Source organism: Trichomonas vaginalis, chromosome IV (assembly GCF_026262505.1).
Source record: "Trichomonas vaginalis G3 chromosome IV, whole genome shotgun sequence".
In the NCBI taxonomy this organism is placed as follows: Eukaryota; Parabasalia; order Trichomonadida; family Trichomonadidae; genus Trichomonas; species Trichomonas vaginalis.
The window spans coordinates 690,775-716,564 of NC_067206.1; the positions used below are offsets into that span (position 1 = coordinate 690,775).

General features: G+C 34.3%; 7 protein-coding genes and 6 pseudogenes across 13 annotated transcripts, besides 1 other annotated feature; 6 read left to right on the forward strand and 7 right to left on the reverse strand.

Moving 5' to 3' along the window:
* Nucleotides 1-126: 126 nt before the first annotated feature.
* On the reverse strand, nucleotides 127-2,184 carry TVAGG3_0004110 (uncharacterized protein; the record flags this gene model as incomplete). The annotated part of the gene is made up of 1 exon (XM_001309051.1): nucleotides 127-2,184. One exon carries the CDS (start codon nucleotides 2,182-2,184, stop codon nucleotides 127-129), a length of 2,058 nt encoding a protein of 685 aa, XP_001309052.1.
* A 317-nt stretch (nucleotides 2,185-2,501) lies between these two features.
* Nucleotides 2,502-5,528, reverse strand: TVAGG3_0004120 (uncharacterized protein; the record flags this gene model as incomplete). Its single annotated transcript, XM_001309052.1, has 1 exon — nucleotides 2,502-5,528. The coding sequence occupies one exon, from the start codon at nucleotides 5,526-5,528 to the stop codon at nucleotides 2,502-2,504; it is 3,027 nt and encodes a 1,008-aa protein (XP_001309053.1).
* Nucleotides 5,529-6,463: 935 nt separating this feature from the next.
* On the reverse strand, nucleotides 6,464-7,992 carry TVAGG3_0004130 (uncharacterized protein; the record flags this gene model as incomplete). Its single annotated transcript, XM_001309053.1, has 1 exon — nucleotides 6,473-7,660. One exon carries the CDS (start codon nucleotides 7,658-7,660, stop codon nucleotides 6,473-6,475), a length of 1,188 nt encoding a protein of 395 aa, XP_001309054.1.
* Nucleotides 7,993-8,526: 534 nt separating this feature from the next.
* Nucleotides 8,527-9,896, reverse strand: TVAGG3_0004140 (uncharacterized protein; the record flags this gene model as incomplete). Its single annotated transcript, XM_001309054.1, has 1 exon — nucleotides 8,541-9,896. One exon carries the CDS (start codon nucleotides 9,894-9,896, stop codon nucleotides 8,541-8,543), a length of 1,356 nt encoding a protein of 451 aa, XP_001309055.1.
* Nucleotides 9,897-10,382: 486 nt separating this feature from the next.
* On the reverse strand, nucleotides 10,383-15,140 carry TVAGG3_0004150 (guanylate cyclase protein; the record flags this gene model as incomplete). The annotated part of the gene is made up of 1 exon (XM_001309055.1): nucleotides 10,383-15,140. The coding sequence occupies one exon, from the start codon at nucleotides 15,138-15,140 to the stop codon at nucleotides 10,383-10,385; it is 4,758 nt and encodes a 1,585-aa protein (XP_001309056.1).
* Nucleotides 15,141-15,670: 530 nt separating this feature from the next.
* Nucleotides 15,671-16,313, reverse strand: TVAGG3_0004160 (annotated as a pseudogene). The gene has a single exon. A coding segment is annotated over exon 1 (643 nt).
* Nucleotides 16,314-16,454: 141 nt separating this feature from the next.
* On the reverse strand, nucleotides 16,455-16,724 carry TVAGG3_0004170 (annotated as a pseudogene). The gene has a single exon. A coding segment is annotated over exon 1 (270 nt).
* Nucleotides 16,725-25,790: part of a mobile genetic element that runs on past the window's edge.
* TVAGG3_0004190 lies at nucleotides 17,318-18,283 on the forward strand (annotated as a pseudogene). Its single transcript has one exon. A coding segment is annotated over exon 1 (966 nt).
* Nucleotides 18,333-18,605, forward strand: TVAGG3_0004200 (protein of unknown function, DUF4106 family; the record flags this gene model as incomplete). Its single annotated transcript, XM_051219728.1, has 1 exon — nucleotides 18,333-18,605. The coding sequence occupies one exon, from the start codon at nucleotides 18,333-18,335 to the stop codon at nucleotides 18,603-18,605; it is 273 nt and encodes a 90-aa protein (XP_051104714.1).
* TVAGG3_0004210 lies at nucleotides 18,608-19,748 on the forward strand (annotated as a pseudogene). Its single transcript has one exon. A coding segment is annotated over exon 1 (1,141 nt).
* On the forward strand, nucleotides 20,767-21,054 carry TVAGG3_0004220 (annotated as a pseudogene). Its single transcript has one exon. A coding segment is annotated over exon 1 (288 nt).
* On the forward strand, nucleotides 21,691-22,029 carry TVAGG3_0004230 (protein of unknown function, DUF4106 family; the record flags this gene model as incomplete). Its single annotated transcript, XM_051219729.1, has 1 exon — nucleotides 21,691-22,029. The coding sequence occupies one exon, from the start codon at nucleotides 21,691-21,693 to the stop codon at nucleotides 22,027-22,029; it is 339 nt and encodes a 112-aa protein (XP_051104715.1).
* Nucleotides 22,406-22,857, forward strand: TVAGG3_0004240 (annotated as a pseudogene). The gene has a single exon. A coding segment is annotated over exon 1 (452 nt).

Genomic DNA, 25,790 nt, shown 5'->3' on the forward strand with positions numbered 1-25,790 from the left:
TATTTAACCACGATCAAAATAATGCCTAATAATATATAAAACTATCAAATATAAAAACCAACATCTAATACAAATCTAACAAAAAACATAGAAAGACATAAAAAAATCAGAAAAAATCAAAAATTATCAGTGTTTCTTGTGAGTCTCACTATAGATTCTGTCTATATTGAAGTCTTGCACATCCCTTCCTCTCAACACGTCGTCTGTCATTCTCTGGAGTATTTCTATGTCGTTTTGTCTGTTCAACATCTTTGGCCTTTTGACATCGAGTGGTCCGTTCCTTTCCATCGCAAGCTGGCTGAGCATTTCCTTCTTGTGCTCGAACTTCTTGATCAGAACATCCCTCTTGATCGCGTAGTGCTCCTTCAGCTTCTTGTCGGCGGCCTCATAATCAGCTTGAAGCTGTTTCTCGCTGATAAGAGACTCCTTCTCTTCCTGTATCTTGATGTCATGCTGTATACGCTCGAACTCTGCTTGGCGGCGCTGTCTGAGAAGTTTTCGAGCCTGTGAGCGCATTTCAAGGAGATCTGCTGATGGCCTTGAGTATTTTGCGACCACTTCTGGGCTCTGCCACTTCTTGTCGAGCTCTGTAGCGGCTTCGTTGTATTCTTTGTCGATTTCATTAAGAAGACGGTCAAGATGCATGTCGAGAGAAGTAGAAGTTGTAGGAGCTGATGATTGGCAAAATTCGCTTGATACTGAGGATGCGTTTGGAGAGAGATTCTTATGAGAGTTCTGAGTTTGTTTTGGAGTTGATCTGGATGAAGTTGTTTTCTGGCTGGCTCTTGGAGTGCTCTTCATTTCGGCTGGAGTCTCAAGTTCAGGAAGCTGCTTCTGTTTGCCAGCGGACTTGCATTTCGGACGAGATGAAGTCTTTGTAGAAGGAGGAGTAAGTTTCTTGGCTGGAGACTGCGGGAGTTCTTCAAGCAAGCTTTGTAAGTAATCGAGTTCTTCGTGGAAGTTGTTTTTCTGGCAAAGTTTGATGTACTTCTTAAGAGCAACTCTTACGACTCCGCAGTTCTTGAGTGTTGGTAATTCTCCTGTAAGGATTGTTTGGTAGACTGGAGATTCTTCCGGTTCTGTGACAATTGAGTTAAGATTTCCGAAAAGTCCGCTTTCTATCTCTTCTTCAGCCAGGATTTCTTCTTCTTCCATTCCTTCGTTGTTGTCTTCCTCGTTTTCGCAAAGTTCGTCCATTTCGTCAATTTCCTGAAGATTTGAAGAAGTTCCTTTATCTTCCTCAACGTTTGATTTTGGAAGATTAGTGCCAAAAGAGTCTGTATTAACTGGGGACTTCGAAACGTTATCACCTGGGATAATCAAATGCATTTGTTCCATTGAAGCAGAGGCCTCACCAATTTTCATGCCATCGCTACCGCTACGTTTCCTACGGCTTGGTGGAGGAAGTAACGTTCCGGATTTAGTCATTTCTGGTTCTTCCTCGATTATGTCTGCTGCAGCGATTGGAGAATTGGCATTTAAGTCCGTATTCATGTAGAATTTTGTAAGTGATGTAGTAGTATATCCATTTCTTGTTAATGCCTGGCTTTGACCGTTAATAACTGCATGAGATTTCGCACGAACTAATGGAATTAAATTCTGTGGAGGTTCGTAACCGATAGCTGCCCATCTGTTGGCATTCTTTGCCTGGAGGTGCTTAACAATTTTAACCTGTGCATCATCTTCCTCTTCTTCGTCTTCTTCCTCCTCCTGCTCAACAATTGGCTCTGGTTCCATTGGTTCCTCTTCAATAACAGTATGAAGATCGGCAAGAGAGTCAGCGCCCTTTGGAATGATTTGACCATGGAGTGAAACGAAAGATGGCTGACGAACACCTAATTCGATTGGTTCGTTATCACCTGTATCACTTGAGTGGCCATCAAAGACAACGACAGGATCTGCATCCTGCTGAACAGATTCTTTTGGAACGGAGCTGTCTCCTGTCTTTGTGACAACTGTTCCATGAAAAGAACTGCTTGAGCTTTGCCTATATCCTAAGCCGATTGAATTATCTGGTGTATGTGATTTCTTCCTGTTGGAAATATACTTTTGGGTTAATGAACTATCATTTTTCTTTGCTTCGTTAAAATGTTCATCTAATATTGTTGTCTCTTGCGAATTCTTAGCAAGGAGGGCTGCCATTGGATCCAATTCATCAAGAGCCGGACCCTTTTTATTGCTCATTTTATATGAAGACGGTTTTATAATTTTTTTTTTCTTGACAATTAATAATAATTTACATTTAAAAAATTTACATGACAAAATAATAAATTTTATTATCTTCTACCTTCAATCCTTCTCATGTTAATAAAGTTCAATCCTGATATAGATCCATTATATAACTACGTTCTTGTCTATGTTGATAAAGATAATAATCATAAAACCCATTATAAGTATTTCATTATTCATTAACATCTTGATCATCTTTGAAAGGATGTAATGACTTGACACGGTTTCTTTTGTAGAAAAGATTACATTTATAAGTATAATGTTTATTAAAATTAAATTTTTAGAAGATGAAATACCAAGTCTGTAACATCTTCAGTGTTTTGTGATAAAGCATCAGGAATTCCGAAATAATTTGTCGCTAATCTTGCAATGTCATCCTTCCTGTCAATTTCTTTGAGGCAAGAAACAACATTTTTAAGTTGTTTTGGACATTTGATTGAAGAAACAATTTGTTCATATCTTGGAGTGTCCACAAACACATCTACTTCTTTCCTTTCTATTATCTGTTCGATTGCTGATGCAGGCAAATCTTCATTACTACTAATCATCTGTGTCGCTTTCTTAACAACATTTTCCTTGTTTGAAGCTAAGCTATATCCAAAATCTTTTGTTTTCTCAAGTAAAATCATTTCATTTTCTTCGTCTAATATCTCAGACCACAGTTTGGCATTATTTCTCAGTGAATCATCTTTCATCTTGAAAGAGGTTAATGCTATGTCAAGTGCAATATCCTTCTTCAAAATATTCCTTTTCTTTAGCTGCTGCAATAGAGAAATCAATAAGTTAAAATTCAAACCCAATTCTGGCCAATTCCCAATTAATTCTTTAGCAGAATAATCGAAATTGAATTCACCATAATTGGATGAAACAAAGCCACAACAAAATCTATCTATTAACTCATCTGTTAAATCAATATTTTCTGATAAATTATTGACTGCATCATAAACTTCTTTGCTTGTTTTTAGCTTCGAAATGAAACCAAAATAAAGTTCATTTCTTTCTTTAGAACTAATCAATCGCTTTGCTTCAAGAGATTTAACTGTTTTTTCAAATTGTTCTAAATCATGAATATTTGAGACAATAACTGGCAATTGTTGAGTTAATTTTGACTTTGCAAAATTGCAGGCAGCAGAGTTTTCAGTATCAACAATAAACTTCATAAGATTTGCATCATTAACATCATTAATTCTTAGATATTTTTCTTTGCACTCAATAAACTTTCCGAGGTTCATTGGAGAACATGATTTAATGCAATCATCAATAATGGAAACCTTTTTATCAGAGTCATTCCAATTTTCATTAGAAAGATATGAGATTAAAGTTGACTCATTGATACATGCATTAATAAATTCTACACCGAAATCAATATCATTCAATTCAACTGCCTTATTTGCAAAATAATCATTAACCATAATAATATCAATATCATTTAACTTCTTGCAAATCGACTTTGCTTTTGAATTGTTTTCTCGTAAGTTTTGAGAATTAGTTTTTCTATCTAAAATATTCAAGAGCAAATTCGTTTTATCTTGTGTTGCATCAATGATTGATGGCGAAATTGTACTGTCAAGTTCACTAAATGCATCATAAATACCAATTCTGTTGAAGATCTTCTTAACTTTTTGTGGTTGTATATCTGCTGGAATCATTCCCAAAATTAAAACTGTATTACTCAAATATTCATCAGAAAGTGAGCATGATTTTGCATTTCTAATCAACTTATCACAATATTCTAAACATATATCTATTTCATTATCAGTAATTACTATTCTTTCATACTCTTTCAAATAAAGCATTGCTCGAAATGTCAAAGAATTCAAATCTATGTGGAATCTTTTTGCTGATTTAGGGAAAATTGACCAATTACTGAGTGATAAATATTTTGAATTTAGGAGAGATTCTCCTATAGATAAGATTAATTCTGGAGTTATTTGATTATATGTTTTTGGTTTTGAAATAAGATTATTCAATTTTAATAATCTCAAGATATCTTTTGTTGCTTCATTTAGGAAATATAATGATTGTTCAATCGCAGCTATATTTTGGTCATCAAGCAGAATCGTAGAGTTATTAATAAGTTTCTCTGCTAAACTTGATTTTGTCGGAAACATTTCTAGAATTTGAGCAACATATTTAATTCTTTCTTTTGTTGAAGATGCTTTAAAAATCTTCGACGAATCAGATAGGATATTTGATAATAAATTGCTTAAAATCTCAATATTGTAATTAATGCAATGCCTTTCGATAATTTCTTTCGCTTCTAATCCATTTGAACAACCAGAAATATAAATATACAACTTCTCTTCATCAGTCATATTAAGGAAATCAGAAAAAGATATTTTCCTAACAGCACCAAAGTCTGTTGCATTGCAAACAAATTCATCAAACGAAAGTGATGACTGATATAGATCAGATAATTCTTTTGGAAATCTAGAAGCTCCAATCTTCAAGAATCTACATAAGATATCTGTTTGACCGATTTTTTCATCGATTTCAAAAGATTTCTTTTTGAAATATTCAACATTATTTGGCATCAAGCATTCATATTCTTCAGGTGGAATAAAAGGAGAAATATGATTGATAATGTCAATTTTCTCTTGTTCTGTAACTTCTGTTGATTCCTGAAAGATTATTGAAATGTCTTTGAACATTTGATTTTTAGAAAGTTTTTGGAGTGTTTCTCTCATGTCAGACCTTTTGAAGTCATTCCATTCAGTTTGCATAAATGATGTCCTTGGAAAATTCGTAAATATTCTTAGTCTTTCTCTAGTTTGTAACAATTTCAGATCATTTGGTTTGATTTTTAATCCTTCATTTATCATTGCTGCTTCAATATCACTGGAAATACTAGAGTTTTCGAGGATGAAATTGTAGACAAATTCTTTATCTTTGATTACTCTCAAATGTTCATCAATAATCCTTCTGTTTAATTCGTTCTTTTGCACAAAGAATTTATGAAAGATATCTGAATCAAAATTATAAATTTCTTGAAGTTTTGTGGCTTCATTCCACATTGAGTTTTCACAACTTCGGAGATAAAGATCATAATTATCAACTGGAGTAAACTTTATGATATCGAAATGAACATTTTGACCAACAACATTTTGCGGATCGAACAGTAAAAATCCTGATGGAATGTAACGAATTATAGAGTTTGGTTTTAGGTTCTTTGATAAGATTCTCTGTCCATTTGATGTGAAAAATGAAATTGTATTGTAGGTATTTAACGCTAGATAAAAATCATCTTTCCAAGGAATTACTTGCATTGAACTAGTGGCTTGATTGAATGTTGGCTTCATGAAGTTGTTCTCTTTTGATAAAATCGTGACTTTGTTATTATTATCCAAGATGTAAATCCTTGATCCATCGCTATTGCAAGATAAATCTTTGGTTGAGTCATATTTGATATCTGGATGTATGGTTTTATAATCATCAGTTATGATATTAATTTGTTTTGAAGAAAAGCAGATAATCTTATTGGAATATGAAATGTGAGTCCATTCATCAATATTAATAGAATTTATTTCAGGATTTTCTATAAAGATGATTTGCGCTTTTGTTATGCCTACAAGCTTGTCGTTGAAAAAAGCAATTCGAAGAATTTTATTTTGGTTTGGGATTGTCTTGATAATAGTAAGCTTATTGTCATAGAACACAATATACTTCTCAGATAAAATTGCTATTTCATCTCTGGTTGAAATATATGCAACATCAATAAATGTATCATTTAAATTAACATAAATCTGTCTGCTAGCAGACAAAAAATACTAAATAGATGTTTACCGATAAGTATAGCGCAATAAGTACAATTTTTGTTATGCGCAAATTTAAAAGCATCATTCCATGTAACTCTTGTTCCAGGAGTAAAAATACTCTTAATAATAGATGTTATTGATGATTCTGATGTAATGTCATATAAAGAGAAAGATCCAAAATCTTTCTTGAGAGGAGTCTCATCAAAATTTATGCTCACATTCATCAAAAATGAAGTAACAACTAAGTGAAATAGATATTCCCACATCAAAGTATACATTTAATCTTATTGATGCTAATGGATATAATAATATTCAGAGAATTAAATGTTGTAATTTCGAAATATTCATGTCTCTTAACTTATAATTGGTATCTCAGTGATTAAATTGACAAAATGTATTAAAAGCAAGAGTTATGTTTTAGTTATTCCAAAAATATCAAAAAAATAATTTTAGATTTTTTTTCTATTAATACAAACAAAACAATATTTTTATTTTTTAACATCATTTTGGTCCTTGTTTTCATGTTCCTGGTCGGAATACGAGTTATCAATTTCAGGATGAACAGAATCTTCGCTGTCAGAAGAGTTGTTATTTGTGGATTCCTTTGGAGGCGTCACAGTATCCTTTGGAGTACTTACAGCATTGGAAATTTGGAATTTTGGCATTTTATTGTCTGATTCAGTTTCAGAGTCCTTTGCGATGCTTATTACCTTCTCAGTCGAAGAAGTATCAGTTATCTTTGTTATTTCGTTGTTGTGGGATGTTTCCTTCGACTCAACTTTCACTTCCTGTTTCTTATCTTCGGAATAATCAGAAGTATCGTAAGAGAACTTGAATTCGGACGCGAGATACTTGTGGTGGTTCTTCTGAAGCTTGGACTTGACAATAAACCAAATTATGACGATCACAACAATGACAACAAGAATTGAAACGATAATTATGAAAACATTTCGTCCTAAATCAGCAATTTTATCAGATCCAATTGTAGATGTTGGGGATGGTGTCAGCGACATCGATCTCGACATGAAAATCGCTTGACATTGTCCGGATGAGTAATATGCGAATGTATAACCGTAGGAATAGTTCACAAATGTATGGACTTGAATGTATGGTCCGGGATCAATATCGAAATTCGACTCGAATAACTGACAATCGTTACTTAATTCTTTATTTATCGGAGCAGCGATCATACTGAAGCTATTTCGAACCATTACGCATCCTCTTATGATTGTGATGTTCCTGTATATGATTAGAGCGCGATCTGCGTTTGCTATCCAAGTACAAAGATTTTTCGTGAAAATGTTTCTGTAAAGAATCGCGTTATCGACAGTGAGGATGCCAGCAGATGATAGCGGTCTCGATTCGATTGTCATTTGAGTAATTTTGGCGTAAGGCAAATCGATCTCGATTCCGACGTTTGCCAGGATTGTATGGGTGTTTACGGATGAGTTAAACGATTCCAAAGCTAAAGTTTGCGTATACAATAAAAATTGAGTCGTTAATGGCATTCCACTAGGAGACTTCAAGAAACTGTTGTAAACAAGTGAAACATTGTAATAGCAATATGGATAGCATCTGATATACACTGCTCCTGCATGGATTTGTCCATTGTTTGTAATAGTTCCGGAATTAAAAATGCAGTTTTTAGTGAAATATATCCTGCCGCATGATTGCATGTCCGCTATGGCAGCTGTGAGTCCACCGTTTGGTTCGACATAGGAAAAATAACATTCTTGAATTGTCAGATCAGATTCAAAGGATGAGGATATTACGGATTGGGTAGTATTCGCAAACACAGAATTTTCTATTACAATTTTCTGTTTATATGTGAGAAATGAATCCTCAGTTACAACTCTAAAATTGTTTAAATGATCTGAGTTGAAGGGGCCATTGACTGGGTAATAAGCTTTATGCACAAAAGAATCTAAACGAAATCTATGAATGAGAAGAAAGTTCATGTTGCGCGGTGAAATTTCAAGTCATTCATGAGACTAAATTTTCTTCGTAATCATCCCTTATTCAATTTTCAATTATTCTGGGGTTTACTTAGAATATTGAACAAATTATCGGATGTTCAAAATAATTCACTGCGAGATTCATATGTAATTTCAGATATCTGAGAAAAATTCAAATCGGAGAACCGTTATTTGGACTTTACATTTTGTTGATCGAGAAAAAAATATAACGGATAATGTGTAAATTGTTGATAATTTAATTACCTTTGCAAATATCAAAACAATTCAAGAACCTTATTATAACCACACTCACTTTATTTTGTTTAAAATTATGATATTGGCATTCTACTATGCATATGACACTTATTTATATCGAAAATATTGTCCGATTCAATGGAAAATTAATTTTTTGATTTCGAATTCTCAATATAATTCCAAAATAGGCACAGATCTAGAAAGCAATATATGATGTTTTCCGAACAACAGTGGGTTAAGCTCAATTCAATTAGATCTGTATTACAAATGCAAACAATAAAAGGTAGACAGCTAAAAATAGTAAAGAAAAAGTATTAGTATAAGTTAAAAATTACACACAATCTATTTAATTTGTTCCATACACTAAAATATATATTAAAGCAACAATGAAAAAGATTCCGACTCCAAAGGCAATGATATTATCATAACTAAACCTTTGCAATCCCATGAAGAATGGCAGTCTTCCGCCATATGAAGTATTTACAATTTTATTCGCTTGATTTACGATTTTCATCACATTCGTCCAATCATTTATCATTTTCTGGTCATTACTCTTGAAATATGGGTTGATTAATTTCGAAATTTGATACAACTGTCCCCAATAAACGCAAGTCAACTTATCAAATGAATCAAACGCTTGCATTATGTTCTCAAATAACTGTGACTTAGTAAGGATCTCATTGGTAAGCAGTTTATTTGATTTGTAGCTTTCAATTAATTTCAAAAATGAATTATGGAGAAAAGTGTTGCATTTGAACTTGAAAAAGTCCGAAGAGAGTTTGTAGAAGATCGAATTCATGCTTTCTGAAGCAATTTTTCTATAATTTAGTACAGCAATCGCTAATGAACACACAGATTCAGAAATTTGAGTAAATATCTCTTGATTTGTAAGTATATCGATGAATTCTGCTAATCTGAGATCAATTAAATGAATAACTGTTTTCCATTGAGAAATACCAAAATGATAACTCGCTTCTTGAGCTAGATATCGTAAAAATTCGATTGTTTCTGCATCGGGTAATTTAACTGCATTATCAATTATCTGAGCGAGTCTGTTTTCGCGCATTAATGAAGTAATAATATTTGAATATAAAGAAGAATCGAATGATTTAATAATTATACTCTGCGCATTGTTCGATGCTGTTGAATTCTCGACTATTTTTTCGACAATCATGTCTAAAAATTTTATTGATTTTAGGAATGAAATTTCCTTGCCATTTACGAGGAGAAGAGTAAGGAAAACGTAACTTTCACCGATATCTAAGTTATTTACTAGTATCTGTATATATTCTTTTGTCTTAAATTTATCAAATAAATACGTTGAAAGTCCTGTGATGTTATTTATTATATCAAAATACGAATCTTGTGTTATATGACTCTGTTTATCTAGTGTAGTTGCGAAATTAAATAAATAATCGATAAGATTTGACTTATTTGCGAAAGTTTTGTAAGATTTAGCTTGGTTGAATATTAAAATTGATCTACAATTAGTCACTACTTGATGTTCTGTCTCCCTCAAATATAATGCGCTTTCAAAAACCAAATTCGACTGTGATATAATGTAATTAAGTAATTGTTCATCCCCGTTGTTCCAAAAGTAGAAAAAATGCAAGTTCAGAACGACCTCATCAAATGTATCGGAACCACCATTCATTTTTTCTCTGTATTCTACTAGTTCGTACGCAGATGGTCCCAAACTCATTTTTTTTTACAATCAGAATTTTTTTTTTCTTCAAACAACAGAGGAGTAGATTTTTATATCGTTTTGAGATTCGTATAACATTGTGTGAAGTCAAGGCTATGGACGATCTATCATTGCTAATAGAAACCTTGATGGTTGTTTTATAATTTGATATGTGAAATATCTTAGCCTTAAATTAGTTTTGCTGATCTAATTGAACTTGAGTAATAGTGTGTATGTGGCATGAACTTCACACATTCAAAGACTTCAACTCTGTTGTTGAAAATCTTATCATGGAAAAATGTAGTAAAGATCAGCGGCCATTTGGCTCATCACTATAGCACACATTGAAAAAAATTTGAGATATTCCTGAAATATCAACGAGATATCCAGTATTTTATGATCAAATTGAAATCCTTACTCTAACTGGAATAATACAAAAGAAAATATGCTTTGTTATTCAATAAAAATAATGTTTTTAATATAACATATAAATCAAATAATAAATTATGCATTTGGCTGGATATTGATTGCGAATGAGCCCTCAAATCCTTGCTTTTGTTTGTTGGAAAGGGAAACAAAATAAGTGATTCTATTTCCTTTGCCTTTCAAGTAGATTTCACCTCTCTCTTCGACTTCGAAATCTAAATCTTTAATTGCTTCTTTTGTATCCTGAGAAATTTGAACATTTCCAGGGATATCTGTGCTTTGAAGACGAGCAGCAACATTGATTGGATCACCAATGATATCGAATGTTGGTTTATCAGTTCCCAAAACACCGCCTAGCAATGGACCACCTGTGTTGCAACCAATTCTAACTTCAAGAGAAGCATTTAGTTTCATGTTGATTTCTTCCATTGCTTTGCTGCATGCAATGCAACATCTAACAGCATCTTCAGCGTGTTTAAGGCTTGGATCTTCTGGATCTTGGAACAAACCTGCTGCAGCCATGTAAACATCACCAATGAGCTTGATCTTTGTGATGCTTTCGTATTCAGCAACAATGTTATCAAATGTTGCGAAAACCAATGAAAGGTTTGCCATAATTTCTGTTGGTGTAAGAAGTGCTGCATATTCTGAGAATTTAACGATATCGATGAAGAAGATTGTAGCAGAAGGAATTGTGAAAGAAATATCCTTTTCACCTCTGTTCAATCTAACAACGATATCCTTTGGCAAAATCTGATATAACAACTTCTCTGATTTGGCCTTGGCTTCTTCTGCAGCTTGTCTCTTCTTTATTTCTTCGGTTTCATTTGTCAAAATGAAAACTATTGATGAGATATCTCCATCATCGTTATCTTTCATTCCAATCATTGTAATTGAGAATGGAATTAATTCACCAGAATCATCGTTCATTGAAATATGATCTTCCCAGACTGTTGAACCTTGTCCATTCATCATTAATTGAATCTGGCCTGTAATTTTGGCTTGATCTTGAGCACCAACGAAATTGGCAAATTCTTGACCTAACATTTGATCTGGAGTCAATCCAAGGTTATTTGTAACAGCTTGGTTAACAATTTCTACAACACTGTTTTCATTTGTAATAACAATGCATTCGCTTGCATCGATAACAATCTGCTTAGAAATAGGCATCGCCTCTGGTCCAGATGTCTTCTGATGTCTCTTGAAGAATCCAATCAACTCTGGAGTATCCACAATTGCTTGTGGTGACAAATAATGGAATAGCATCAATAACATCTTATAATTTTCATTAACTAATGCTCTGAATTCGAATGCCATGAAGAAACCTAAAATTGACATTACGCATCCTACAATTAATAAAACTGTTGTCTCTGCCATTCCAGTATCATAATAACATGTTATCAATGTTCTCAGTCTTGCATTTGTTCCCAAAACTCCTGGATAGAAGTGATCTTCCAAAATATGTAAAACGTTCATTGATACTTGGTTATTAATAGCGCCGCCATAGCTTTCTGTGTTTCTCAAAATGTCATCTACCATGTTATTGAAAATTGTAACTTGCTGATTGATGTTTGCACATGCGTACATGTCATGAACTGTCTTTGGATCTCTTCCAAGATCACAGACACTTTGTATTGTTGTTTTATCCAAAGCATCATCAAAGCCTAATGAACCTTCAACAATATCATTTCCATCCATCAACGATTTATGGATGTAATTCAACTGATCTAAGTCATGCTGAGCTCTTTCAGCTATTGTACTGAGATTCATGATGTATTGTTCGATATCTGACATCAAAATGAGCTGAATAGCATCGTTACCGCATTCTGCTGCGTAGTTAGTTCTCTGACAAGAGTAGAAGAACCATTTGAACAACTTATCAAGTGTTTTATTTGTTGATAGTGATTCCCAGCACATGAAGAAATAACATAGCAAAATTACTGCAACAAAAGTGAAGTAAATCAAAGCAACAATCTTCATGACACCTGAATGATTCTTCTTCTGAATGCCAATTGGATCTTCACTTACATCAGTATTGATCATCAATGGCTTTTTGGCATCTTCCTTCACACTATTAGGCAATTCTAAAAGAGATTTGAGTGTTTTGTCAACTAATTTGTTGTAAGAATTGATAATTCCTAATTCTGGTACAGTTGAGAAAATCAAGACACAAACTAAGCCAATAACAAGCCATAAAAATACTTGTTTCTCAATTGCTTTTGCGTTATTCATGTTGAAATCGAAGAATGATTTGAATGACTCTTGATTTGTATCGCATAAAGCAAATAGAGATGAAAGAACTTGGCAGTATGAATCATCTTTCCAAAGGTTAGGGATATCCATGCCAGGTAGATCTTTCATGTTCAATTGGCCAACAACAAGCAATAGTAAGAAATCGCTTGCAATCAATTGATCTTTGTAGCCAACATCAATTTCAGCAACTCTCTTTGTCTTAGAGCAAACAACGTACTTTGATTCTTGCCTGAGAAGTGAAGAAGCAATTTCGTATGGATTGTTTTCAACTGCCAAGGTAGCCAAGGAATTCAATAATGTGTTAAATGTTGTTCTGGCTTTAGAAATGCATGTATGTGCTGCTTGAACATGTGTTAAATCGTGCGAAATAACAGGCTTTACTGTTGTTTCATCTATGGAAATATCTCCTAGGATTTCATCAGCTTCAGGCGTGTCATGGAGATATTTGTTGTGCTCTGCTGCCCATTCTGTGTAAGTAAAGAAGATTGCAAGATCTGTGTAGAATCTGCCTGCACCTAAGTTTGTTAAATCAACATACATTGTTCTACGCCATTCAACTTTTGACTTGTAGAAACTATAGAAACCAATGAAGAAAACAAGCTGAACGATGAGACATGTGCTGGCGCATAAAATAATCAAAGGTGATTGTATTGGCTGCGAGTTGAAAATGGCTGAGTGGAAAGCTAATCTTGTCTTAGATTCTCTTAAAATACGTTTACCAACAGCTTCTTGATGTTCAACGTCGACACTTTGGGAGGAGAAATTAGCTGATGAGCCTTTTGAGCCGGTGTTGCCACTTCCATTGGAATTACTTGACTGTTCAGATGCATCTGCTTTTTGGGTGGCTCCTCTCTTAATAACTCTTCTTCCCTTAGTATCGATGATTCCATCTTTCAAGTAGCGAGGGAATTTATTAACAACGGAGCGGAAGGAAACATCAACATTGAAATTCTTACCATCTGCAATCAAATCTGCCTTAATCGATGTTACAATTGCTTTATTGAAATCACACATGCACTCAGCAAGGAAGTTTGCGTATTCATTGGTAATTCTCACATTATTTGGATTGTTTCCTAATATTTGGTCGAAGTTCAGACCAATAAATTTTGTTGTTCGTCCAAGATCTGTGCAAAAACTATTGTCGCAGGTTTGTTTGTCCCAAAATTGTCTAATTTGGAGCTTGCATGCATCATTCATTGCCTTCAACTTGTTGAATGTTTCAAGTGTTTCTTTGGTATCAGATACCAATCTTCTTGTCTTGATCCTATAGACCTGGTAGATGAGGAACCGTTCAACAAAACCAAGTTTACGCTTCATGGCAAGCTTCTTAAACAGAATATTCATCTTTCTCGACTCTGATGGGAAGAATGTGACAACTTGAAGGAGAATAGCTAATGCGGAATCTATATTTGCATTATTAATGATGTAATCTGTCAAAGAACCATCAACGAAATAATCACCAAGTGTTGCCAAACCGACAACGATGTACATCATAGCTTTCAATGCGCTCTTATCGATATCTAATGATGAAAAGTAATCAGGAAGGTTTATATCTTCTGTTTGATTCTGCAACTTATCATGAATCTTCTTAACACGGAGGATGAAAAATACCCTGCATAGAATGTATCCAAAGAACATAAATGCAATGAAAACAATGATCGTAAAGTTATATGTGAGATCTTGGAATGCATACAATATAAAGAAATTGACATCAAGAGCAATTGTTGTGATTCCAAATGCCATGCAAATAGCGTTACGCCATATTTCATAGAATGGAACAAATGATATTCTGTATACAATGTATACTGTCATTATGACGTGGGCAACGCCGAGTACTACATAAAACCAATCTTGGAAGAATACCATTATTGCAGAGATAATGCAAAAGAATGAAGTAATAATGACCCACATTATAATTGGTGATGCATCGAATAATGGAAATGTTAAGTTGGTCAATACAACTGAGCGAGATTTTAATAAGGCGCTTTCGCAGAATGAAAATAGATTAACACCGTATGATATTAGTCCAACAACTATTTCTGCAATAAAGCTAATCGAATAATTATAGTGAACACCAGTGATACCATGGCAGAATACGTAAACAGAAGGAATAATGAATATTGGATCGATTATATCAACTACAAATGATGTGATGTATAGGAATATATTTGGAATCGTAAGGAACTTCTTATAGTAATAAATCAAAAAGTAGACCCAAACAAATGATGTTAATGATACAGCTAGGCAAATATAAAGTTGTGTAAGATGAGAAACTGTATATTCATTCGGATTCTGGAATGTACATATTTGAAGAGCCCAATAGTAAATTTTCTTCCAAGTACCAGTTGCTCTTTGATACGGGGGTGCGTAGATCCAAAATCCAATTGAAAGTACTTGGAAAAGCTGGAATACGGCACATAAACTCATAAACCAAGCAGGTAACTTTGTTTTTTGCATCATGTGATCAAAAATTGGAAAAACAGAATCAAATTTACTAGAAGTAGCCTGGTAGAGTGTTTCTGAACCTGCAAGACTAGTGCTTTGACTTGCTGCTGACTTAGAAACGCTGGCTTCTTGATTCATTTTATAATATTATTCAATTGAAAATAAATTTGAAAAGGTTTTAACGTTAGAAAAAATATATATATCATCGATTTTTAAATACAATAAGAACCGGAATAATATAATTAAAATTGAATCAAAAATAAAATCATTCAAAAATTGACCAATGAAGAAAAAACGTTATTTTTTGAATACAACTGAATCATTTGAAAGCTAGATCGAATGTTTGAAATGGTAACTAACCTGAAAAGAGAATAATGGTGAAAATTTATTTTGCAAATATTGAAGAGAATATTTTCAAATTTGAGAAAGAAAATCGATCATAAAAATAGAAATTATTCATCACCATATAAAGTTGAGTTTTTCAAAAATTTAAAAATTTATCAATGATTTAAATTTTTTGAATATTGATACTTGTGTCCGATGTAATTAAAAAAAAAAAAAAAAAAAAAAAAAAAAAAAAAAAAGGAAGTGGGGCCCAGGGGCTGCGCCCTTCTAGCCCTGAAATGTTTAAAAAAAGTTGGAATTGAGGTAAAATTAGATGTTTAGTTTCATGGAACTTGACTGTCCATTGCATCTGCCATTTGTTGGTCGTCTTCTGATGGTGTTCTTGAATTTTATTCTTCTCTCGGGTACAAATTCGTCATCATCAGGTGAGTCTTGTGGTTCATCTTCTTGAGTAGAGTCTTTCTTCAACATCAAAGTCATCTGGTGTATCGAACTGAATGTATGAAAGCCAAATGTTGTATGTGTTTTTCCAATTGGCTTTCAAACTTGAGATACATTCCATGCATGAGTGTTATTTCAGTTTCAACGTAGAGTTGCTGACGTGGCTTGAAGACATGCATGAGAATTGGTCCTCCAAATTCGTCCTTGAAAAAACTTGCAGTAGCAAACATAAACTGAGATAGAGTCTCCTTCTTCAATGTCTTCTGCTTGGTTAACGAAATGAATAGCAATTTTGCGTACTTGAATTGTGTTGTTTCTGTTTAAATAATGAAAAATTTGATTGAACTTGGGGTTGAGTGAGCTAAGACATTGCCATTTTGCTGTTTCTTGTCCGTACTCACGTTCTTCTTCGTCATCCTGATATCCGTAACTCTTTAATTTGAATTCGACCCAAAACTGTTCGACTTGTTTTGCAGCTTTGGGTGGAAGACTTTCAATAAGCTGACATATAGTTCTGTCAACCATTATCTTTGTTATTGTTGGAAAATAGTTGACAATTGTGTCACCTAATTCGAATGGGTCAGGTGTTTCTTTTTGTAGTTTGGTAAAGTCTGCAAGAACTTTGTTGAGTTGTTCACAATATTCTTTGTTAAAAGTTGCAGGAACTCTTTCTTCTGGCTTTGAATTGAAGTATTCTTCAGACAATCTGAGTAGTATTTTGCGTAGTTCAGCGTTGCTGTGGTTCTTTGTAATACGGAGCTCGTTTGGTATTGTTTTTGGTAGTGAAAGTGGCTTTGGATTGAGCGAATTGTCTGTTCTGCTTGGAGAATGTGTAGATGCTGCAGTTTGATGTTGAGGCTCTAAACCTGTGGGTGCTGAAAGTTTGCAAGCAATTTCTTCAGGTGAATTTGGAGCGAACACGCTAGCGAATGCCATTAGAAAAATAAACTGTTTTTTTCGGACTACTCATAGAAAAGTTTAAAATAAACCGTTTTCGTCAACGGTAACCCCCTCTATTTTTTTATTTTATTTAATAGTTACCGTTGGCAAACCGTTCCATCTCAAATATTGAATGAACTATAAACGTTTTTTGTTTTCTATATATACTTTTTTGTCCAACGGTAAAACTTTTTACACAACGGTTTTTGAGAGTCGTCGCCGTTGACTTTTTTGTAGAGCACTCAAAATAGTATAACTTTGTCCGGACAAGTAAGGGTCTATCGTCGCTACAGGAAAAGTTACAGGCGTTCCAAGGAAGTATACTTTGAGAAGCCTTTCCCCTTTTAAAAAGATAGGACGGTTATTTTACAAAACTGACAACACTTTGACCGAGTAGTTTTTTGTGCTGAACAAAAAGTGTCATATAAACATCTGTCAAAAACCGTTTTTTACTTCACTTAAAATTGCCACGTAAGCTACGTAAGAATATACGTAAGAGGAAGAGAGCATTGAAACATCCAATAGTAAAACTAACACCACAACAACAGTTGCAACAACAAATTATGAATGACCCCACTATGTTGCAACAAATGTCAAGCAACCCTATGCTTTTAAACCGAGTTATTGGTGCACAGAGTGGAGGTTTAAGAGCGGCACTTTTAGCGAAAATGGCAGGCTATGGTGGAGCTGCAGACGGAACAGCTTATAACCCTCAAAGTCAAATGAATTTGAGTTCACTCAAAAATCAAATAACAGATGTCAAAAAGTCAAACATAGACATACAGAAACAAATAAGTGAAAACGAAAAGAAACTAGAATATGACAGACACACAAAGAAACTCAATGAGTTAAACGTAGAGAAAAAGAAGAAAGAAGAACAACTGAAAGAACTAAGTACAGAGGAATATGCGAAAAAAGTGTCAGAAAAAGCAGCAGAAGTAGCAAAAATGGAACAAGATGTCATAAATTTGAAAAACCATACTACTCAATATAAAGTACTGAAAGATGAAGAAATAAAACAAAAAGCCCTGAAGACATATATGGATAGCGATGAGTATAAAAAAGAAGTTGAAGCAAATGTAAAGGCAGAAAAACTTTTACAGTTGCAAAACCAAACCGTACAGTATGAAAACTTAGCACAAGAAAGTAAAAATAACGACGCAGCCATGCAAAAGGCAATGAAAAGCGCAGAATATATAAAAGCTAACAATGACTGGTTAGATGCCCAAGCCAACGCTAAAGCAGCCCAACTTATAGGGTCAATAAGGACAAAAATACAAGCGGATGAAGACAGTTCAAATGAAGCTTTAACAAATGCTGACTTTAAGAACGCCTTCGAAGCTCTTCATTGTAAGGTGAAACAAGTGAACGACTTCTCATCTGGAAAGAAACTGAAGTCTGAAGGTTTCGACAAAGAGTTAAAAGAAGTAGCACAAAATATGACGAAAATAACAGATGCAGCAACGAGACAGGCAGTTCAAAGTGCCTATGACGCCGTTAGAGCAACTGTTGTGAAAAGTCAAGAAAAAGAGTTACAACAGACCAAAACAGACCTAGTAAATGCTTTCTTAAAAACGAAAAGTCAGGTAGGACATTACGCTGCAGATGGAACATATGTGCCAGCTGGTGGAACTTATATACCACCAAACCCTCCAAGAGAAGCACCTGCACCAGGACTACCTAGAACATTTACATCGTCACATGGACACAGACACAGGCATGCACAACAACCAGCACAACAACCACCTCCACAACCAGCACAACAACCAACACAACAACCAGCACAGCAACCAACAGTTCAAAACCCTGCACAACAACAACCACAAACAGAGCAAGGACATAAAAGAAGTAGAGAACAAGGAAACCAAGAATTCTTAAAAATGCTTAAAGAAGAGTGTGGTTTCCCAGATACTGTTGACTTTAGTGACAGATATAAAGAAGCTATTAGAAAGTTCAAGGATGGAAATACTGACCCGAACCTATTTAGCTTTATGGCTCAGCACCAAAACGGATATAATCTCAAACCTGGAAAATACAAGCTCGCTAAGGGATATGATTTAATAGCATATCATCCAAATGACATGGATGAATTTACTCCGAGATATTTGATGTCAGAGCTAAATGACAATTCAACTTTCGTCATGAAACGCGTAAAAAATAGAGACGGAACGAAAGAACAAAAGCTTATGAATGCGGATGACGTAGATAGGGAAATTGTTGAAAACGGTCTCGGAATATATGAAATGCCAGCAGATGAGGTACAAGAAACTCCACAGGAAGAAGTTCAGATACAACCAGACATGGAAGAAATAGTTCAGCAACAACAGCTAGAAGAGCCTGAAGGAAACGAACAAGTCCTTCCTTTGGAAACTAACTTCACAGAACTAGATGAAGATTTGGAACAGCCGAAAAATCTTGACCCTCAACAAGAGTATGCGGAGAATATGGAATATTTCCAAGAGTCTAAAAAAAATTCGGCTGACATAGTAGAAGAATATCGAAAAATGTTTGCCGACATACAAAAGACTCCAACATCAGATGAAAATATCCAGCATAGAATGGAAGAACTGAAAAAAAATGTACACAAATACAACAACCCTTTTTACTTACGAGCATTTAACGTTCAATCTTCGGATGAACTCGGTGAAAATAAAAGGTTAAATTTCAAGAAAACATATAGAAATGAAACATTGTTTAAAGTTCATTCAGAACCTAACCAAGATGGAAACAAACCTACTTTTGTTTCTGCAGACGATGGAACTACAATGAGATGGGGTCATAAAGCTAATCCGGATAGGTGGTTCATAAACTTACAACCACAATTCCAAGAAGTTGTAGACGCAATGGAAGTCAATGGTGAACGAGATATAGCTGGTATTTTAAGCGCGGCTTTAATGCCATTGAAAGATATGAAAGATGCAGATATTTTGAACCAGTATGAAATGAACATGGCTGATGGAAATATAACACCTGACGTTCTAGAACATTTATCTCAAAGAACTACACAGAACCATAGAGATGGTATATTTGGTGAAGAGTTTAGAAAGAAAGTTAGGGAGACAGAAGGAAGAGAACCTATTGTACATGACCTTGCAAACGAAAGTTTGCAAAATGTCATAAAAACTTACTTTGCAGACAATGAACCGAGAAGGGATGAATATTTAAGAAAACTCAAATGGACAGTACCAAATGAAATGTTAGTATTGAAAAACATGTTCCTTGACAAAATAAAACCAACTACAGAAATAAATGACGCAAGACTGAAACATTGGGTAAAAGCTTTCCCATTCACAAAAGATATTATTGGTAACATGGAAAGAAAACCAGAATGGCTACAAAAACATATATTTGGAAACGAGCTTATTCCATATGGACAAGCTCTGTTTGAAGAGCTTGAACCGGAAACTCAGGAAAGAGTCATGCAAACAATACGCGAAGACTCAAATACAGACTATGACAAACTCTTTCTAGGATATAGGTTACCTGAGATGGGCGACCAGAGCCAAAAGGCAAAAAGGACATGGGAAATTTGCAACATACTAGATGAACATAATGCAAAGATGCAACAACTTCAAGCAGAGGGCAATGAAGGAAAAAGAAGAGTTAAAAACTCAGTCAGGAAGAAAGTAAAGCTTGGTCGGAGTGGGTTCTATTATGACATATAAATCCAACTATTCTATATTTTTACTCATATGAAATGTACGCCGCTCAGAATATAACGCCAACAGTTTTGGATGCCATGAATGGAAATGTTTCCGAATGGTATAACGAATGCGACAATGCCATTAGAAGGTCAGAAATAGTTCCTGGAACTTACGAATATACAACTGCTGTTTCTTATGGAAACGTAGGTGAGTTTGGAGAAGGTTCTTCAACAACAGTAGATATTGCTTGCGACAGGTTTCATATAATTTCTATTGACAACTCATTCTTATACGTGGAACAAGACATTGAAATAAAACCTTCTGCCAAGTTGTCTGACAAGAAAGGTTGCAATGGAATTTTCTATGTCGGATACCAATATGCTCCAGAAGTTTTCATGGGATATAAGATATATTCTAACTCTGACTTAGTTCAAACAGTAACATGGGCAAACTATGAATGGTTCGCTTTGAGAAACTCAGTACAACCACAAGCTAGAGAACAAACAGACCAGTATGCAACTATTGAGAAAATAAGAAGACTTGACCCTAACGTTCCAGGAGTTTATGTTAACCTTTCTGGTTCAGATGGAACTGCTGCCACTAAAGTAAAACTGAAACTTAGAGTTCCTTTGTCATCTTTCCTCATCTTCAGGTTTTTAAGATACTTGCCAAACTGGGCAGGAAAAATTTCTATCGAACTTACTCCAAGCAAAAATAACTTAGTCATTGCACCAACACAAGACCCATTCACTCTTACAGACGTAAAGGGAGCAAATCAAACGTCATTCGCCGATTTTGCAAAGACAAAGTTGACTTAGACTTTGGTTTCTCAAACTCAACACTGAAGTAAACTATTATTTCAATGCTGCTGGAACTGCTTGGGACCCAGTTAAGTTCACATGCGAAAAATTTGAATGCAAGAGAATAGAAAGCAGACTTGCAGTCTATATGTTGGACCCAGATATTTCAAATGCTTTAGCTGCCAAATATATTGCAGTTCCACTTATGTTCCCTATACACCAAATATCTGTCAAAGACTTTGCAGGTGAAGTTGGAAACCAAAGTGCTGACCCAGGTGCAAGAACAGATATTGCTTTAACAACTGCAATGAAACATGCAGATACTATGTTTGTACTGTTCAGACGAACTATAAATGACTATTCTTGTTTCTACAACCCGGTATTAAATATCATATAAACATAGATGGCAAATATTATCCAAGAGAAGAATATTCTACAGTTGAGGATATGAGGTCATACAACTTGACATTAGATGCTATGAACTTTAACAACAACTTCACAACAACCATTAACCCTGAAATGCAAAGTTCTATTATGCCATATGTGAAAGTATGGACTCATACAGGAGGTCAAAAAACTCAATATACAAATGGAGACCGTTCAAACTTTTGGCTTGGCATTCCATTTGCTGACTCAGAAGACTTTATGGGTGGTATTTCAACTGTTGGTACAGTTCAAATACAATATACTGGTGACAGAGACGGTCCAGATGAATTGAAAGCAAAGAAGTTTACAAAACCAATAGCACTTTTCACGGAAGATGCTCTTTTGAAGATTCGTTCGATGAAACCTGCTGGGGCTCCTCAGATTGGCATAACGACAGCTTCCATCGAGCAGATTTTGGCAGCAGGTCAGTAAGTTGTTCTTGAACTGACTTCTCTCCGTCAAATATTGACAGTACGCCAGTTTTGACATAAAATTGTATTATAAACTTACCTTTAGAAATATCTGTAAGTTTTGTTGTTATATTTTTGTCTGCTTCAAGAACTTTCACCATTTCAGTTATACCAACTTTCTTTGCTTTATGAAAATATTTTGGTTCAGCAAAGACTGCTATTCTATAACATTTTCCATTGTTTGTGTAAAGAACTATTCTGTCAATGTATTTGTATTGTTTGTGTGTGTAAACTTTGTTCTGCTTCAATTCGAAGAGATACTCAAATACGTCCATATTTTTATTCGAAGTAAAATGTCATTTCCGAAAAATAGAAGCGTAAGTGTTTCAAAAGGTTTAATGGCGGTGGCAGATGTGAAGTTAAATTCACCAACTCAAACAAACAGTCAAAGTGTTGTTGTCAATGTCAAAGAAAGAGATGTTGAAGTGGGGAAACCATACGAAGACGAAGATGGTATAACAATTGTTCCTGTAAAAGAACCAACATACCCTGAAGTTAGCAGAGACTTAAGTTCTGTTGCAGATATTCGAAACGACTACCAACAACTGAAAGACAAACTTCAAACTCAGGAGAAGATTTGTCAAGCTTTAGGTATAATGTTAAACTTGGTCGAACACAACCCTGTAAAAGTGAACTCATATGTCATTGCACCTCATGAAGTTTTGAAAGAACTATTGAAACTTTTGACAGAGGCAGACGATATAAACATCAAAGAAATAGAACCCGACGTTAGTTGCTGTGGTGTTTCATATAATGTCATTGACAAGATATACGTTATGAAAGGAGGTGAAACGTTGAACTTAAAATATAGTTTCCCAGACGTTATAAAAATATTTGACGACCACAACATTTCATTAAAATTTACTTGCTAAGTAAATGGCAGAAGACATAGTGGTTTATACTATTACGACTAAAAACCCTGAGTCATATAATTCTATAACAACAAACTTACAAAGTCCTCAAGGACGATATTGTAAACTAACCTTAAACACAATGACGACTAAAGCTGTTTTGCTCTTTTGACACCAGAAGATTTTATTGTTGTGAATGGTAAAAAATACTCCTTTGAAGATACTTACTCAGATATACCACCAACAGGTTTTGTTGACTTATTTAATACTTTAAGGACGGATGTAAAATGTGCTGCAACTAGAGCAGGTTTCATTATGTTTGGATGTCCGACTGAGTTTACTATAAACATATGAGCTATAATACAAAACTTATATCTGGTTTTTACTACCAACAGTTTCCTATAACAGGAAAAGGTGTCATACAAGGTTTGTCTGTTCCATTGACTTTAAGTACACCTATTTATATATTGTTTCAAACTTAGGTTCAAAGTGTTATTCGAATGTCGACAGAAACTACTATGACCAAAAGATACTTATGCGTATAAACAAACTTTCTCTGCTGGTTTGCCTATTGTTCATTCGAATGCAGAGTTTTCAGCTTTAGTGAACTCAAACACTTTAGCAAACATAAACTTAACCTTAGTTGACGCAAACTTTGTTCCTGTAAAACTTTTATGTCCTATGTATTTGTCAATGACGGCAGAAAGTTTCGAATTGGAAGATGCAAACTGGTGAAAGTATTGTATTACAAGAACAACTTCAACAACAAATAGCTCAAGAACAACAAATGCAACAAATAGTCAAGAATAAAAAAATATTTTTTTTTATTTTTATAAAAATGTACAGAATAGATGTTTCAGATTTTTATGACTTCCAAGCGTTCAGAAATATGTGTCCATTTGAGACTATAACAAAGCAGTCGAGAATTTGAAACGTTTAGTCATTTATGTTGACTCTGCCCCAGAATGTTATGTCATGAAAGAATGGGATGTTGTCTTTAACAAACCAAGAGCAACAATAGTTTCAGAACAAGAATGTAGACAGAAACTTAAGAAAATAAAAGTCGTACAAGTTGGCATGAAGATGTTAGATGCTTGGGATATCTTATTGTCAAAGTTAGAAGATTTTTCAGTTCGAGGTATAAAGTTCTATACACCTTCTCCAAACTTCTATTCTATCTTCACTGGATATAAATACGAACAAGTAGAATGGAAAGAAAATATTATAGAAGCTTGGTTAGACCATGTCAAAGAAATTATATGCAATGGAAACGAAAGAGTCTATGAGTATATCTTATGTTGGTTTGCAAACATCTTACAACATCCAAGTGCTAAAAATGAAACTGCTCTCATTATAATTGGAAAACAAGGAACAGGTCATTCTTTACAGATATTTTGTGCAAACTGTTAGAGGTATTCGAATCCGAATATGACAAACTTAGAAAACATCTGTGCAAGTTTAACTCCTCAATAGAGAATATGAAACTTATAGTATGTAACGAACTTCAAAGTATAGATACAACAAAAGTTTTGAACTCAGATGCTTTGAAGAGTCTTATAACAGACAAAGTTGGAGTTGTTGAAAGAAAATATAAAGACCAAAGAGTTTGTGAAAATGTTGCAAACTTCATTATGGTTTCAAACAATGCTGTTCCGATGAGTTAGAAAGTTCTGACAGAAGATATGTAGTTGTCAGAACGTCAGATTCTCATATGCAAGATACAGAATATTTTGACGACTTAGCAGAAACTTTGACATCTGACTTTTACAACCACTTGTTCTCATATTTCATGACATTAGATATTTCTAAGTTCAATCCAAGACAAATTCCACATACCGAAGAGAGACAAACATTGTTAGAAGCAAACAAGAGTGTATATGAACTGTTTATAGATGAAACTGACTTTGTGTCATTAGATGAAAGGTCATTGTACGATTCGTATAAACAATATTGTCAAGAATATGGTTATATGGCAGCTTCTAAACGAACATTCTTGGCAAATGTCAAAAATCTTTTAGATGTTCAGAACGGCCGTATATACAAAGAAAATTTTTCTGAGTAAATTTTAAAAAAATATTTTTTTATCCGATAGAAAAGATGCAAATTCATCTCAGTAAACAAGTACATGACAGAAGTCAAAGAAGAACTAGACCCATTCGCTTATTTGAATGTTTACTTCTACCATTTTGAAAAGTCTTCATTCAGCAAAAGTTTGGAACATCGAACCAGTTAAGTTTGCTATTGTGACTAAAAATGGTGCAAATTTGAAGACTTAGACATAGAAGGTTTGTTAGCAGTCAAAGAAATTTTGACAGAAAGTTCTCAAAACTCGAAGAAGGCAAAGCATACAAACTTGTTATACCTTATGAACCAAAGAAAGCAGACGACTATGAATATTATGAGTCTAAGATAGTTGAAGTTCAAGGTAAATTGGGTAAAAAGATTTTAGAGTCTAAGCCAGTGTTTGCTCCTAAAGAGGAAGAGAACATTGACATTGACCCAGAAATGTTCAAAAATAAAATTTTATTTTTACATGTCAAATTTCTTTTTCTCTGGTTCAGGTTCTTTCTTCTCTTCTTCTACTTTCTTTTCTTTCTTTTCTCTCTTCTTCTTCTTCTCTGGTGGAGTTATGTCAAATTTCTCAGAACCATATTTATGTAAAAGTTCTTTGTCCTTTAATAGCTCTTCTATTCTGTTTTCTATTTCATCTTCAAGAACAGCGCATGTGTCTTCTTTGCATTCTAAGAACTTTTGTTGGACTTCATCTTTCCAATCGGCGTCATCTCTGTCAACAAGTCTGTCATTGACAAACTTAAAGACTCTCTGCTTAATTTTTATGGTTCTTGTCATATTCCCCAGAACAGAACTTTTA